We start from the raw sequence: 17,135 nt of genomic DNA, 5'->3' as shown, positions 1-17,135 counted from the left end.
ACAGACAAAAGATTTGAGGTGAGACTGGGAACATGCAAAACTGATTTAAGAGAGAGGTCCTTGCATAGGTCAACCATTCCCTTTCCAGAAATAGTGGAGAAAGACCCATCAGCAACTCTCATCTTATCCTGACCAGACCACAAATGATATGAAGAGAATAGGGAAGACATATGTGTCATGTGGTCAGTGGCACCGGAATCAATAACCCAAGAAGTAGAGTCAATAGATCCAGTGGCACTGAAGGCAGAGGCTGTACCTGATCTGGCAAGAGATGTAGAAGCAAAAGAATTATTCCTTAGACGGGCCAATGCCCTACTAAGGTCCTCTGCCTCGCTAGCAGTGAAGCCCAAAGTACCAGTTCCAGAGGAATCAGCAACCTGTCCCATAGGAGAAGGAGATACTGTTGGTGTATTTTGTGAGTTGTCATCATTGTTGCTGGTGGCAAGATTCCCACTTGCCGCAGGCCTGTTATTTCTAGAAAAAACTTCTCTGGGTATTGAAGACATCTTGACTGCAGCCACTGTGTAGGTGACACTGATTAAGACTAGCCGAAGCAGTTCTGAAGGTTCTGAACCAGTTCTGTAGCAGATTCTGATTAGCCGAAATGAACACAGCAGGTTCTGACAGCACTCAACACAGTTTCAGACTTGCCGAGACTGTCACAGTTCTGAAACAGTTCAGTTATAGCAGCAGCAAGCAAGGAGTTCTGGACTAGTAACCGAACTGAAGCTAAGGATTCTCAACTATTGTGCTATGCAGACTCCACTTGAACTTCGAGTACTGCAACTGTAAAGAGAGTGCCCCTCCTTGCGGCCAATACTAGGACTGCTGACATCAATCCTCAACTAGGGTTCACAGTGCTGAACAATCTGGAGCTGGCAGCTCCCTAGGTAATCTCACAGCAGTGGTGAGGGATTTCGGACTGATAACCAACCTGAACTTGGAGCTGTTTACCACTTTGCTATGCTGGTAGAAGTGTTCACAGTGCTGGTAGAACACTAGATAGACTTCACTTGGGCTGAACCGAAACTGCAACAGTTCGGGTACAGTAGCAAGTGAACAGTTCGAGGCTACAACAGTAGAAAGTGAACAGTGGGCTCTGTAGAAGAAGCTAAGTCTGTGCAAGTCTTGCTGGAGCACCGAAGCTGCAACTGTAGAGGAAGCTCTCCCCCTTTCGGCTAGTGCTAGGACTGCTGAAATCAGTCCTCAACTAGGTCTGTCCTATACAGACCTCTCTTAGTAGCCAAATAGCTACTATTTGCTGGAAATAACCTAATAGGACATCCACTTCTGGGTCTTACTTCCCTTGAGTCCTACAACCAAGAGAAACCCTAGGTTCGAACTTGCTTTACTCTCTTACACCCCTAGGTCTTTACTGCAGCAACCCAGAAAAGGAAGAGAGAAGATGAAAAGACAGCAAGAGAAGAGAGTGTGCGCCGGCTGAAACCAGGAAGAAGCTAATGCTCTGATACCATGAAAGCTAAACTACTGTAGCCGAAATAGCAGAAAAGAGGAGAAGAAGAAGAGATGCTGAAATGTCGAACTATTTTTCCTAGTCGACAGTACTGTTATTTATACTAAAGTACAATACAATGTTACATGAAATGACTGGGATGCCCCTGATTAGTGATGGGACACCCAGACAACTTAAAACACTAAACAGACTTAGGCCCATTAACACAGGCCCAATACATAACAACTTAAACTCAAATACAGGCTAATAAGAACTCTTATCAGCCGAACCACCCATACATACAAAACCTTCAACCTAACAAGCTCCAAAATGCTGCTCACTTCCCAATCATGGAGATTCCTCCGGAAACTAGATGACCAGAGCACCTGTCCTCCCAACACTTGGTAGGAATCAGCCACTGAAGCCTCCTTATTTTCAGGCAGCAAGTGCAACTGAAGGAAATACTCCACCAGAGTTCTTCACTCCACCATCTGTCCTGCCAGAAGCTAAATATTTCCCCATTTCCCAGCTTGTAGGACACCCCATTCACAAAGGCTGTGTAGTTCTTCATAATGCCTTTCCACACTGAATTTCCCAAAGAAAGCAAAGGGTCCTCCCAGGTCCAATTACCTCTAGAAACTGCAAATTTGCTTGCTATCAATTTCCTCCACCAACCCTCTCTCCTAACCATGATCCTCCACATCCATTTCCCAAGCAATGCCACATTAAAATCTTTGATTCTCCTAATACCAACCCCACCCTCCTCAAGAGGAAGACAAGTTTGGCCTCACCATACAACATGACTTTTATTCTCATCTTGCTAGCCATGCCATGAAAAATCCCTTTGTAGCCTTCTCAATCCTTCTAGAAACCTTCATAGGGATGGGGAATAAAGACATGTAATAGGTATCCCCTACATAATGGGATAAAAATAAAACAGAAAGTAAGGGCATATAAATAACTGTGACATATAGGTACCCCCTACATTGTTATCCTTTTCTCTCCTTTCCTTTTGGCCTTCTTAAGTGGCAACTAAAGGCCATTCTCTCCAGGACACTCTCAATGTGATGACAAAAATTCACACAATTTCCTTCTGTTCAGATTGATCTTAATGTTTTAATACTGATGAGGTTTGTAATATACAGTATTTGGTAAATGAGTAATAAATATTTCCTACCTGTTGAAGTCTCAAAAATGCTTTTGGTTACCTAAATTTGTTTATTTATAACTTGGGCATTTTATCATGTGGGCAATCATATCAATGTATATTCAGTATGGGCCTGGCCCATCTATCTAGTCATCAAAATAAATTATGAAGATTGGAACTTATTTCTGTTTCTTCTCTTTTAAAGATGGAGATGGCTTACTGTCTTGTTATTTTGAACATAAAATTGCAACTCAGGCACTAATGTCCATAAATTCATATATCAATAAACAAGATCAGGAACCATCTTCCTTTGATCCTTTCTTCAAGTCAATGAACAGGTATTACACCTAGAGTGTCAAATTTGTGGTGCAGAGCATCAACAACTGAATTTTCAGCTTAAGCCATAGGAGGCATTCCACCATCTAATCTTTCCTCTTAAGAATGAATTAGTGAATGGATTTTAATGATAATAATAATAACAAGAACAATAATAATAATAGTAACAGAAGCAATAACCATAAACAGGGGGGCCGTTTCTTCTTTGTTGTATTTCTTTTTCTCTGTTGTCAGATGTGGATAGCCTCTTGGGAGGTCCAGCTTTGTACACTTCTTTGGCTGCACTTTTGTGTGCAGCTTGTTTTTAACGAATTTTCTCACTGTGTTGCTTATCAAAAATAAATAAATAAATTAATTAATTAATTAATAAATAACCATAAACAGGGGGGCACCTTAATCATCATTCAATTCTTAGGGATGCTGCAAAATAAGAGAAATGAGTTTCATTTTGACACTTCAGGAATATAAAAAAAGAAAAGAAAGGGTTTTTTTTTCTTACTGTTTTATAACCCAATATGTTCCTTGAAGTTGGATCATCCCATACAAGCAGCAGAACCCTCACACCTTCCTGTGACTTGGACTTGAGAAGATCCCCAAGAGTGCACTCTGATGCATAAGCAGCATCCCTGACCAATCTGACTTTGTGATACACTGACCACCCAGTGATGTAAACTAGTCGGCGAGCCTGACTTATTGAGTCAAAAATGTCTTTCCAACATTTACCATGTTCATAGTGCATCCCATAATTGAGCTTCATACTTGGAAGGTAACCATCAGGCACATGAGCATCTTGGTAAAGTGTAACTCTTCCACCTTTTCTAAGTGGAAAATATGTACCTGGGACACCATAATAGTCAGGGCCTGAACCAACTCCGTGATGGTAAATGGTCATTTTCTCTATTGGGGTATACTGAATTGACAGAGTCAATGCAGCTCCACGCTTACAGGGCTTCCCACTTGAGTTGAGGATTGGGAAGCTTCCTTCGATTTTTGCTCCCGAGTATATGTTCTCCACTGGGATTGCAACAACCCCTATTAGCTGGGAACCAACAACATCACTGTCTTTGACAACAAAATGCACCTCTGCAGCATAATGTGCAACAGGGAGATAAAACCTCTGCATCCAAACAGGGTTTTCACTATTACTAATCACATAAGTCCTCCCAATTACAGCATTGGATATAGAAATAGAGACATATGGATCGCTAGTTATCTTATGAGGCATGTGCCCTTCAATTTTGCTGCTGACATTTATGGGCAATTTCCCAAACACATCTCCTAAAGTTTTGTGGAACATGTCCATATTCGGAAGGTTCTCTGCCTTAACGATCAAAATATCTAAATTCCCATGTAACAGCAAGACTTTCAAAGACCCTTTAGATGATTGAATTGGCACTATCTGCATACTCTGACTATGCTGTGAGCCATCGAATGAAACTGATGGGGAATAAGCTAACGGTGGAGATGAAATAATCGGACCTGAGTGAAAAGGTTCCCCACCACTTGAGAAAGAATTATTAGTATAACTATATATATCCACCCAGTTATTATACCTTGCGCTCTGGCTCTGAAATCTCGGAGGTGGATATGATGCTGGTGGCGAAGATGTCAAACTCGGGGCAGTGGGACGGTGATCAAACAATTGCACCTTATCGAATAGATCTTCCACAGGAGGATAAAGAGAAGGGCGGGATGAAGAAGATTCACCTAAACCAAGAGTTGGAGAGGACCCAACACTGGTAGGCACTGAACTATCTTGGTGATTGTAACTAGAGAAGCTATTGACACGGGCAGGAACTGGTGGGTAACTTTCTGGCGGTGGATACTGATCGGACTGTTGGGAAAGGGAAGGTGATGAACCGTATTGGAAACTGCTGTGGTGCTGTAGGCTAGGTTGATGAGAATTCTGAGTTACTGGGGGAACAAAAGGGGAATTCGCATTTGAGTATGGATAGGGAGGTTGGGAATAGTAAGAAGTTGGGGGATAACGATATTCTAAAGGCCCAGAATGACTCGAGTATGGAGGAGGAGGAGGAGAGTGGGGGTATTGAGGGTAAGTGAAGGAGTGTGAGGGAGATGAAGCATACAAAGAAGCATGACTTGGAGGTGGTGGTGCTGGAGATGGTGGATATGGATCTGAATTTGGAGGAGGAGTACTGGTAGTAGAGGGAGGAGGAGGAGGAGGAGAGTGGGGGTATTGAGGGTAAGTGAAGGAGTGTGAGGGAGATGAAGCATACAAAGAAGCATGACTTGGAGGTGGTGGTGCTGGAGATGGTGGATATGGATCTGAATTTGGAGGAGGAGTACTGGTAGTAGAGGGAGGAGGAGGATATCGATATGAATCAATGTACAAATATGAACTATAGTTCTCCATTAACAAAGAGAAAACTGTTCCTTTCAATGAATTTTCAATTCTCAACCACTAATGAAACAGAGAGCAGAAGATAAGCGAGAAGAAATCAAAATGAGTTTGTTCGTTTCTTTTCAAAGTTTATTGTTCTTCACTCCGAGATGGCTTACAGAATTATTAGCCAGCTGAATTGAATTCAAGTCAATTGAATTTGGTGGTTTGGAACTAAAATTAATAAAAAAAGGATCAAAGAGTTACCGTTCAGAGTTGGTTATCAGAGAAGATGTGATGGAACCGTTCCCAGGCAGCCTTCAGACAAAACGAGACATATAGCGAGAGAGCGAAAGCGAGAGAGAGCGAGAGAGAGAGAGAGAGAGAGAGAGAGAGAGAGAGAGAGAGAGAGAGACGACGAGGAGGAGGGTGGAAAAGTTGGGTTGACGAGAGACAGAAGATGGAGCGAGCGGAATTTTGGCTTTTTCAATTTTATTGCTTGGTTTTGTAATTTCGTCGTCGTTGTTTGTATCATTTTCTTCTTCCCTCGGTTAAGGAACCCATGAACGTTTCCTTACGGAATCTGGTTAGCTTGCTCGCTCTGTAAAGGTTTCCATTTCTCAATATTTTTCTGTAATTTTGCCGTGGGCGGTTAAAACTGGATTTGGTTTAATTAATGAGGCAGAGTTTTTACTGGACTCCTCGTCAAAATGTTGCCAAAAAACAATAGAGTATAGACCCCTCGTCAAAACCAAACGGTATTGTCCGAATTCTTAATTTGGACTCGGATGCGGTTAAGGATTACCCGAATTAGATTCCTTGAATATGGATCCACCCTTGTATTTGAAACTCAAATTGTTTTCTAGCAATATAAAACAAAATTTCTGTGAATGTCATATTTTTCAGTAAAAAAATACCATATATAGGTAGTTTTTTCAAAACCCGGTTCCGACCCGGTTGACTCCTTTTTTTTTCATGTGGTGGTTCATCAGTTCAATCGTCGAGAATGTTGAACGAGTCAAAGTGTCAAACCATGAGAAGACCAATGCCAGTCAGATTAATATTAATATATTAATGGCACTTAGATTGCTTTTTTATACAATATTTAAAGAAAAAACAAAATTATTGAATTGATTTGGAAGTGGTTAATTTTTAATCCATTATTCATTCTTCCCATTGACAGTTCATCCACCACCAAACACACCACACCTCCTTAGTTATACGGAGATCGGATTTACTCACACCAACCTCAGCTCATTGTAACCATGCATTGAAAACACCTCTCGTACCTAATGTCATTATTCATTAAAGATGTTTACAATACACAGCTGTGATGCACTGTAAAGTTTGTGTAGGGAGCAAATCTGAATTCGGTTATACTCTGCATATTTAAGACCATAATACTGAATAGACAGCACAGCCTAATACAAGGTAAGGAGTTCTAATCTGATATTCAGACCATATTCTTAAATATCTCTGTCATAAATAATATTATATACAAAATTATATAAAAATTAAAATATCGATACAATACATATTCATCAAAATATATATTGTGTACAAAATGTGGTATATGACAAGTTCTATTGCCACTTGTCAAGTCTTTGGTCTTCTTACATTTATTAATTTTAATAAATTAGCTAGAATTGAACAACAACCAGGCGTCTGTTTTATCGAGAAGCTTCCATGGATTAAATTTCTTTTTGCCATGTTTTCAATAGGGATGGAAGATCAAATTTCTGTTTCATGGTAGTCGTTCTCGGGCGTAGACTGGCTAATTATCGCACCAACTGCTTCCAAACTCTCTCACCAATCGTCAGTCGTGAATAGTGATAGCTAAGGCTGAGACGGTCCAGCTCATCATCACAGGTGAAAACTGATCCAAAGTTCCGAATCCTCTCATATAGGGTTTGGACTTTGGATCGATCCCTTGCCCATAAGCCCGGTTTAATAAATACAGTCTGCTCTAGGTCTATTACTTAGAGACTCATCTGGATCGGACCTGGGTCTAACTTGGCTGGGCCCAGACTCGCCCACTGACAGCTTTAGGATAGCTATCCAATGTTAACAGGTGCGACAGAATTGACTTGAGGGGCTTGGATCTGCTGCTCCAACTTCGCTACCCATGGGGTACATTGGGAATTTGTGGATAACAGATCCGGAGTTTAGGGGTTCGGATCTACCGCCTACCAGTTTTCCCACATCTCAGGATATTATAACTGTGCCATGGGAATTTGTAGTTAATAGATCTCGAATTGAGGGGCTCGGATCTCCATGAAGAGATGTTGCATGGATAAAGATGTGAAAACAATTTGTGGGGAGCAGATCCGGAGTGTGGATGCATCAGTTAATTAATAAAATATTAATTTAATTAAGCATTTGGGAGTCCCTGTCAATGGGCTGAGAGCGTTTCCCCACGGTATTAATTAGGTTATATCTTCTGATTTATGAGTAAGAAAAGAAGAGAAATCCTTGGAAGCAATTAAAAGGCTTAAGGGTGCATCACCAAGACCCTTCAACCAAGCAAGCACCAAAGTCATGGGCCGTTAAGCGTGTTGAAAAAGCCCTAGTACCGCATTCTTCCTGGTTCCTGCTAGCGTGTTCCTTCAATTCAATTCTTCTGATGAAATTGTTGGAAGAGGGTGGAGCTAGAATGGAAAATTTTGGTTCCAGCTCTGGTCTTAACCGTGGAATGATGGTTGAGCTGGACAGAGTAAAATGAGATTTCTTGCAAGTTTGCAACAATATGATTACTTCACGGATTTAGACTTTGGAAGAGTACACAGCAGCTTACTGTAGAATTCTGAAGTTACAGTCCTTCATAGTCTATTAATAGCCCCCGTCCTTCATAGTCAATTCATAGTTAGGATTCATTCCACCTGTATGGTGCTGAACAGTCATTTTTCCTTTAAACTTTGATCTAGAAGGGTTTTTGTTTTTGTTTTTTTTTTTTTATTTGTATTTGGTGATACTCACAAATTGTTGAATAGCACAGCACCACACTAGTAAGTAGCAACCCCCTACCCCCTAAAATCAGTGGTAGTGAATTGAATCCACATCTATATTAGAACAAACCAGTTAATGTTATTAATTATAATATTGTTACCCCTCAATAAGAATAGAAGAAAAGATTTGAGGCAAAGGAAGTTTGTTTTGGTTTGAGCTATTGAGTGGGATCAACACAGGAAATCTTTATTCAAGCCCGAAACTTCCCAAATAGGAAAAATAACTGAAACAACTGATTAATCCAAAGCTGATCAATTGTTTCTTATAATATTGTTACCCAACATGTAGTTAGTTCATCATCATTTTCATTTAAATCTTATATTAATTATATAGGGCCAAGTGTGAATCCTTTTTCACCATTCCATTCTGCTTAGTGCCATGTCTATCGTTAAATTATGAACACTTAATTCACTTCCCTTTTTTAGTGTATCCCTAGTCCTTTCAGCCACTTCAACTTGTTATAGATCACTTCTTCTCATGGATATGTGGATAACTGGATATAGACAATTATGCTATAAAAGGATTGCATGGAAAAACGACAAAGAAAATATCCTAAATTTTTAATTTGAGTGCAAAACAAGTTCGGATATGTTGACACATGACATTGGCCACATTTAGGGGTGATTTTTTTCAGCTCAACCTGGCCTAGAAATTCAAGTTCACATCTGCCCCTCACAGAACGCACCCCAAAAATGCACCACATGAACATCTCAACATGCATTGAGAACATCTCTCGTACTTGTCATTGGGAAATGTTCCCAATATACGGTTAGGATGTTTCGTGGGATGTTTTTGGGGCGCACTCTATGAGGGGCAGATTTGAACTCTATAAATTCCATGTTGGGGCCTAGGTTGTTTTTATAGAATATACAAAATAAACCTTATACAAATACTATATGACATATAATATATAAAATTGTATATATTTAATATCTTATAGGATCATTTAAATAGAAATCCATAGTTTCATGTATTTACTAAAACCTAACCTATAGTTTTCATACCCTATTGGTTTGCAACTATTTTATTCATCACCGTTATTCTTAGATGGGAGTAGAAAATGGTGCTTTTGAACGTAACATCCTATCTAACCCAATTAATCAAAAGAAAATAGAAAACAACACAATATTTATTTTTCCCCAAGGTTTTGTTCATAAAAGGTAGCAATGGCAACGGGGCGGGGCACCCCCTACCCATCCCCGCCCTAAAACCAAGATACTCTACCTCGCCCCTAGTGATGGGGTAAGTTCAAGGCAGGGCACTCATTCCTCATTGGGGATGGGTAATCCCTGAATTTTTCCCACTCCAAGGCAATAACTTAAAAATATATTTTATTTTAGGATATTTTAGAAGGAAGGATATGAGAATTTGGGGGTATTTTAGGAATTAGATTATAACAATTTATAGGTATTTTAGAAAATGGAATTATAGTATTTTAGGATTTTAAGAATTTGGGAAAAACTTAGAGGTGTTTTAAAAATTAATATTAAACATTGGGATATTTTACTAATTTACCATCAAGGAATTATATGCAAACCCCATCCCCACCTTATCTCCGATTTGGGGCAAAAATATTTTCTTCATTCTCACTCCGTCCCTGATTTGGGGAAAAAATAATGCTAAGGGTACTTTTGAAATAAAAAAAAAACTTGGGTCATGCCCTTTCACATTCTACACATGTTTTAAGAGGTCATTTGACCAAATAAATGATATTATTTTATACATAAAAAGCTATAGGCTTGGAATTAGACCCAGACTCTATCTCTTAAGTGGCATTTGATAACACTTTTCAGACGTCTGAAGTCTGGAAATATTACTTTTCAGACATCAAAGTTGTTTGGAAGTGCATCTGAATTTGGATGTAAAATGAATTTTCAGATTTGAACTAATAAGACAGAGGCCAAATGCTGAACGCGGTAAGATGTGTTTCAGACCTGGAAAAAAGTCCAAAATATCCTTAAAACGATCTGAACTAAACATATGCGTTTCTCGGGCACCGTTCATCTTCTCCACTTGACGCAGCGGCAAACTAGTGGTGGCAAGCTTCCTCCTTCGACAGGCACCGTTCATCTTCTTGGCCACTCTTCTTCTTCTTCTTCTTCTTCTTCTTCTTCTTCTTCTTCTTCTTCTTCTTCTTCTTCTTCTCTGGTCTCGTGGCTTCCGCCTTCTCTACTTTTTTGTTTTCGATCGCTGCTACAACTCTCAACAGCGAAAATCTATTTTCTTCTCTCCAGCGGCGAACTTCTTCTTCTCCTCTCTGATCCCATGGCTTCCGCCTCCTCTACTTGTTTGTTTTCGATCGCCACTGCAACTCTCAGTAGCGGCAATCTATTTTCTCCTCTCCGACGGCGAGCTTCTTCTTCTCCTCCTCCTCCTCCTCCTCCTCCTCCTTCTTCTTCTTCTTCTTCCTCCTCCTCCACCTCTCTATTCCCATGGCTTCCACCTCCTCTACTTTTTGGTTTTCGACCGTCATTGCAACTCATAGCATCGACAATCTATTTTCTCCTCTTTGGCAGCAAGCTTCCTCCTCTAGTCACCGCTGCATCCAACACGACTTGTGCTCAAGAACAGAAACAAACCAGGGCTCCATCTTCTCCACGTTGACCATTAATGCCTGCTTCCCTCTTCCAAGCAGAGCTTCCAACAAATTCCGTCCAAGATCAGACAACGTAATAAGCACCAACTCCAACTAATGACCCATTGTGTCACAATGTTGAGGGACACGAGAGTGAAGTTCAGGAATTTATTCATCGACCATGGGGTTAGGAATGAAGAGGAGGTGGGAGTCTTGGAAGTTATTCATATTTTTTAATATTATTTTGATTTTAATAAATTATTTTTATTTTTTTTGTAATTTTTATCGAATAGTATGTTCTAAGGGTAGAATAGTAAAGTTAGGAAAGTTTAGACGTTAAAGGTTTATCCAACACAAATAAATCTATCTATTTAAAATTTCTAAAAAGTAGAAAATCATCTATGCTTTTTTTTTCAGATTCAGACACAAATAATATCTTTTTAACCTTTCAGATTTCATATTTAAGATTTATCAAACTCCATCTTACTCTTATCACAAGTGCAAAGCCCGGCCATTGTCAACCCTATCCCACATCCTATATATACGGCTTTGGGGTTTTATGCACAAGATATGACCAACGTTTTGTAATCAACAGATCCAGACTCGTGGGAAACGTGTTAAGGTCATGGGCACTGCTGGTAGTGGTAAACCAGATATGACTCTCTCCAACCACCAGATAGACTATTCCCCATTTGCTGTGGGAAAAGAAATTTGGAGCCGCAGCCGGGAAGAATGGAGAACCGGCCACCCCACTGATTGGTGGGTCATTGACTCGGGAATTAATTTACCAACTGTTTACCCAGCAAGTCTTACCCGTAAGGCTCAGTTTGGAAAGAGTATAAATACAATTACACAAATATGTAGAGTATAAATACAATTTGGAAAGAGCATAAATACAATTACACAAATATGTAGAGTGCAAAATCTTGTACTTAGTGTTGTTTTATATGTATTTATACTGTACATATTTGTATTTGTACTCCTTTCAAATTGAGCCTAACCAGTTGATCCTTTTTGAACAAAGAAAAATCTATGATGTGGAAAAGATATGGTACCGAAAGAGTTTTTGACCAATCGTGGCAAAAAAAATGAAAGAAAAGAAAGAGTTTTGATCAATCAAAATCCACTCATGAATTTTGATAAATAACCCCTGATTGGCTACCATGTTTATGATACCAATAATTAAATTGATCAACTGTAAATAAATTATAATGCCATGCTGCCGAACTCTATTTTTAATAAATCAAAGAAATTGTGATGGTAAATGGAAATAAAATGGTACTTGTTTCATAAACTGAGTTTGAAAGGATTACAAATGCAAATATGTAAAGTGCAAAACACTATATTTTGTATTATTTTGTATGTATTTATGCTGTACATATTTGCATTTGTACTCTTTCCAAACTGAGCCTTAGTTTGTGTCCCAATTAATAATTGGGTCAGGACCAGTTTTTTCTGTTTCAGAATGATTATATAGTATATAGAAGTCTCCTGGTTTTCTTATAGTTTTTATTATGTTTTATGTTTAAAAGGGTAAATTTCATAAACAGTTTATAAGATAATTTTGGATTTTGGTAAAAATAATTTTGGTTAAAAACATTTTTTTTATCAATCTAAAACAATTTATTATTTACTACCATTTGTATTCCAAATTATTATTATAACAGATTATGATAAATGTCGAGTAGGTATACCGGCACCAGCAGTAGTAGTATCTGATGGCAATATTAAACCAGATTTCATCCCCTTTTCACATTGTTTCCTATGCGAGTTTTTTTTTTTTTTTTCGTTAAAAAAACTTAGGTCTCATTTGGTTCGTGGGAACAGGAGCTTGGAATGGGAATCAGAATTCTTTTGAATTGGAATTGGAATGATAAGGGGAAGGAATGGCCATTCCCCTCAAATGGGAGAATGCCATTCTACCAGAATGAGACTGATCCCACTCAACCACACAGTTGGATTTGGAATGGCCCATTTCGATTGAAGATCCCTATTCCTGCAAGCCAAACGGGCTCACGATATGTTCAAACAAGTTACATATGTAACTAAAGTAAAGTTGAACTACCAATAGTACCAATACCAATCTCAAAGAAGGAAAACATAGTAGTTGAGAGAGTAGGGCTTCTGCTGTTCAAAACCTCTCAGACAAGAATCCGGATTTTCTCTTCAGAGAGCACACCTCACACCCCGGTTACAGCATTTTCAGCCATGAATTGAGAACACTTCTTGATGATGCGTGATTCGGTCGGTCCTAGCTGCCGGTTACCTCACTTCTGACGAGATTGGAGGTGCCTGAAACAAGGAAGAAAATGGAGACTTCCAGGGAGGAACCTGGTTGGAACACTCCGAAGCTCAAGTTAGTGCTCTTCAGAAGGAAAGGGAAATGAGGAATTCACATACCTCCTTCCTTGGGAGATGGATGTCTTTTATAATCACCCTGTACACTTACTTTCGTACCTCTACCAGTTCAGGTATCATTACCTCCGCTAGATTGGGTGTCATTTCCTCTGCCAATTGCCAGTTGCCAGTTCGGGTGTCATAACCTCCATTGCCAGTTGCCAGGGCCGTCTCTGCCACATCTAAGATGGCGGTGGCAGGTGGCCATTGGAGGGCGGTTGTTATGTGTCAGACCCCTAATCAGTCAGGTGCGCCGCCTCCGTGTATGGGCTTCCTGGGCGTCAGGTACGGTTGTTCAGTCAGGCAACTTGGAGCTGAAGTGGTGTACGAGGTGGTCTTGAGTTCGGATAGAAGTATGGCCCGAACTGCCCCTGGGTGGGCAGTTTGGGTTTTTTGCCTTTTGTGCTCCTTGTAAGGCTCAGGACCTCGAAGGGAGAGCTCAGGTTCCTCCTTGGGGAGCTCGGGTTGTAGGTTCCCCCTTTGGGGGAGCTCGGGACTTTTTCCTCGGAGCTCGGGTTGTGGGCCCGCTGTCGTGCCGAGCTAGCGCTTCTACCAGGTCACTCTCGGTTGCTTCCACGTGTCGTATGACCAAGGGGTCAGGTCAAATCTCCCTCCATCACTTCTCGTACTTGATGTTGTCCTTCATGGAAAGATGTTCTCAATGCACGTCTGATGCACGACTGTTATGTGTTGTGAGGTTGGTTTCCGGTGCATTCTTAAGGCTCAGTTTGGAAAAAGTACGAATACAAATATGTATAGTGTAAAGCCTTGTATTTTGTACTATTTTCTATATATTTACACTGCACAAATACAAATATATATAATACAAATACATACAAAATACAAGGTTTTGCGCTCTATACATTTGTATTTGTACTCCTTCCAAATGGAGCCTAAGAGCAAATCAAATCCAATTTCCTCATTAAGATAATGGCAAAAGGAGAGTGCCAGTAGAGTCAGTGGACCAGATATAAGGGCCCACTACATTGTTATCTCCACATACAAGCTCACAAATTCAACTGCAAAACAAGCCCATTATACAATGGAAGACAAAAAAGGTTTTTTTATCGTTTTCTATCTATAGTTGGGGATTGTTGCTCTAGTTTGTTCGGGGACAATAAGAAGAGAGAAGGATTTACCAAATGTTTTGAAGATTTAAGAGTAATTTTGGTATTATAAAATTTTTTAGAGTGTACTGTTAATGATTCTAAGCGGTGGCGGTGCAATGATAGAGGTTGTCTTTATTCGGAGCCGGTCAATATAAATTGATTTTAAAAGTTTAGTTTCTAAAATGTATATGGTATATATAAGTAATTAACCATTGATGACTATGTAAATTAGTTTTGAGATAGTGAATATATTTGAGAATATTTCTTTTTTTTCTTTCACTTCCACAAAACAAATGCAGCCTTAGAGTTGCTTTTGAATTTAAATTCCAATACTATTAGATTAAAGTGATTCAGATTTCATTCTTTATAATCGAAGCAAATTTGCATGTACTCTAATTTAACTTCATGTAGATATAATTGAAGTAAATAGGATTATAAAATTTAATACAATCATATAATATTTAAACATTTACATTTGTTTATTTCAAGTTGTAAGTTCAAGTCTCATAAAAGTTATTTTCAATTATTTTATTTATGATATCTAATTAGCGGTAGCAATTGGTTGAATTAGGTTGGGTTGGGTTTTGTTTGGATTGAGCTTCAACCCAATCCATCTAATCCACCACCCTATTAATGACCCTGTTATATAAAATTAAATGGGTTGAGTTCAACCCAACCCGCATTGACCCAACCCAACCTGCCCAAAGCCATTAATCTTTTATTTATGTACTTAAAACAAAAAAACTAATTCTCATTTGACAAATGAATTGGTTATAGCTTGGTGGTAATAGTAGTTGTTATTTACACAAGTGAAAATTCAAATCACATTATATGCATGTTATTTTTACACAAGTGGCGAAACCATTTAACTATATTTGGGTTTCAGGTTTGATTGAACCACTTAGGTTCAAATCGATTAGACTAACTTGAACTATCTAATTGATTATCTTCGAGCTAATCACATTAAGAGTGGTTGAACCATTTGGATTTGGATTAGTTCGGTCAGACCATACTAGAATAGTTTAGTCAATGGTGGATTGACTTGGACCAACCCATATCAGGTTGTGCATGGGTTTGGGACCAAACTGATTGGTTTGAAGCAAGTCAAGGGGAGTAAATCGGGTCTGGCCAAATTTGGATCAGGTTATTCGGACTAGGTTAAAGCAAGAGAGCCAGATTTCAGGGTTGGATTGGACCTGGTCTGGACCAAACCAACCCATCCGGTTCTGTTTCGGATTTGGGGCATTCCTAATCAAGCTGATTTGGATCAGGTTGGGTTTGGATTGGGCTGACCGACGCAAATGAAATGAACCGGGGTGATCAGGTCTGTTCATATTTAATCGAGTTGAATTGGTTCGAACTCGAGTCAGGTTGATTTGGATTTATGTAGATTTGGGTGAAGTGTGTTGATTCGAGGCAAAACTAATTTTAGTCAACAATTAATAGAAAATTAATACATTAATTATAAATTATTTCACTCAAATGAAGAAAATATAAAAAAAAAACTACAGAATTAATACTTGTATCTTTAGTGGTTAACCCAATGATTATCCACAACACAACCCAACCCAACCCATTTAAATTGACCCAATGGGTGATCAACACATTTCCAACCCGCCAAGTAAATGGGTGGGTTGGGTGAGAAATTGCCACCCCTATTATCTAATATTAAGTTGTCCCTTTGGTAAGTTTTTTTACAAAGATCTGACAACCTAGATGGCCAAAAGATGTAATGAACTTTTGAGGGCTTGTCTTTAAAGATCTAGATCTGTCTACCATGGTCTATAGAATTGTTAAATGAAAGATTTTAGGTGCAAAAAGACAAAAAGCTTTACTTGAAGTTTCCAGAGTTTTGAACATTTTAGGCTTCTGTGATAATTAGGGCATATGTCTTGTTGGTTTCTTATCTTTCATTGCCACATAAAGAAAGACCAAATTTTGGTCTTCCAAGCTTTAGAAAGCCTGAAAGACCACACAAAAAGATTTGCCAAATGCCCATATTTTTTTCATTAATAATACATTGTGGTTGTGGGAGCATATCTGTTAGACTGCAAACTCGGTCTAGCCCATCTCAAGCTGGTCTGGTCTAACTTAGGTCAGGAAGTAGCCATTTGATTAGTGGCTAACAACTGGCACTTATGGCATAACTATAAATGTGAAGAATTCTAGAGAATAATCTAGTAAAGGACAACATTATATAAAAGAGGAAGAGATCCCTGAAGTGAAGATTCCCCCCTCATTCTCATCCCCTACAGCTCTCTCCAGTGAACCATTAAACCTAAAAACTAAAGCTGTTAGTTGAGGCCCCTGAATAGGTTTTATTCTGAACACACCCTCACGCACGAGCTTATTTGGCTTAAAATGACAAGTACAATTCCACCCATATCTTGTGCTGAAACTTAATTAAATATGGAGGCAACAAGGATCAAACACTAGACTACTTGATCAAACATTCTTTGATACTATCTCAAGGAATCGTTCAACTTTAAAGTTTAAGCTGTTAGGTAAGGTCCCTGAAAAGGTATTTATTATCTAACAGCTTAAGCTTTTAAGTTGAATGGTTCCTTAGATGAAGGCCTATTGGACTTGGAGTTGTGAGTGAGAATGAATGGTTGTTTTACTGTTTTTTCTTTTATATTTCTTCTCTTAGGTGACCAATGGTCACCTTTTTTGTACTCTTCTTTTTGGCATTAATAAATTTTATCTTAAAAAAACTGGTTTCTACATGCTCTAAGGTTCTAGCTGAGACAATAGCATAGGAACAGTAGTAC

At 39.0% G+C, this 17,135-nt stretch overlaps 1 protein-coding gene across 1 annotated transcript in view; it reads right to left on the bottom strand.

The window, feature by feature from the left end:
- LOC148847930 (phospholipase D gamma 1-like) overlaps positions 1 to 5,875 on the bottom strand; it is a 51,394-nt gene extending 45,519 nt beyond the window's left edge. Inside the window, exon 1 of the mRNA XM_088951696.1 lies at positions 3,436 to 5,875. Coding sequence (XP_088807822.1) covers positions 3,436 to 5,310 — 1,875 coding nt within the window. The 5' untranslated portion in view covers positions 5,311 to 5,875. The remainder of the gene's footprint in view (positions 1 to 3,435) is intronic.
- Between the last annotated feature and the right edge of the window lie 11,260 nt (positions 5,876 to 17,135).

Source organism: Nelumbo lutea, chromosome 6 (genome assembly GCF_056320005.1).
Source record: "Nelumbo lutea isolate HS-2025 chromosome 6, American lotus-T2T, whole genome shotgun sequence".
Classification (NCBI taxonomy): Eukaryota; Viridiplantae; Streptophyta; class Magnoliopsida; order Proteales; family Nelumbonaceae; genus Nelumbo; species Nelumbo lutea.
This window is presented reverse-complemented; position numbering and strand designations above follow the sequence as displayed.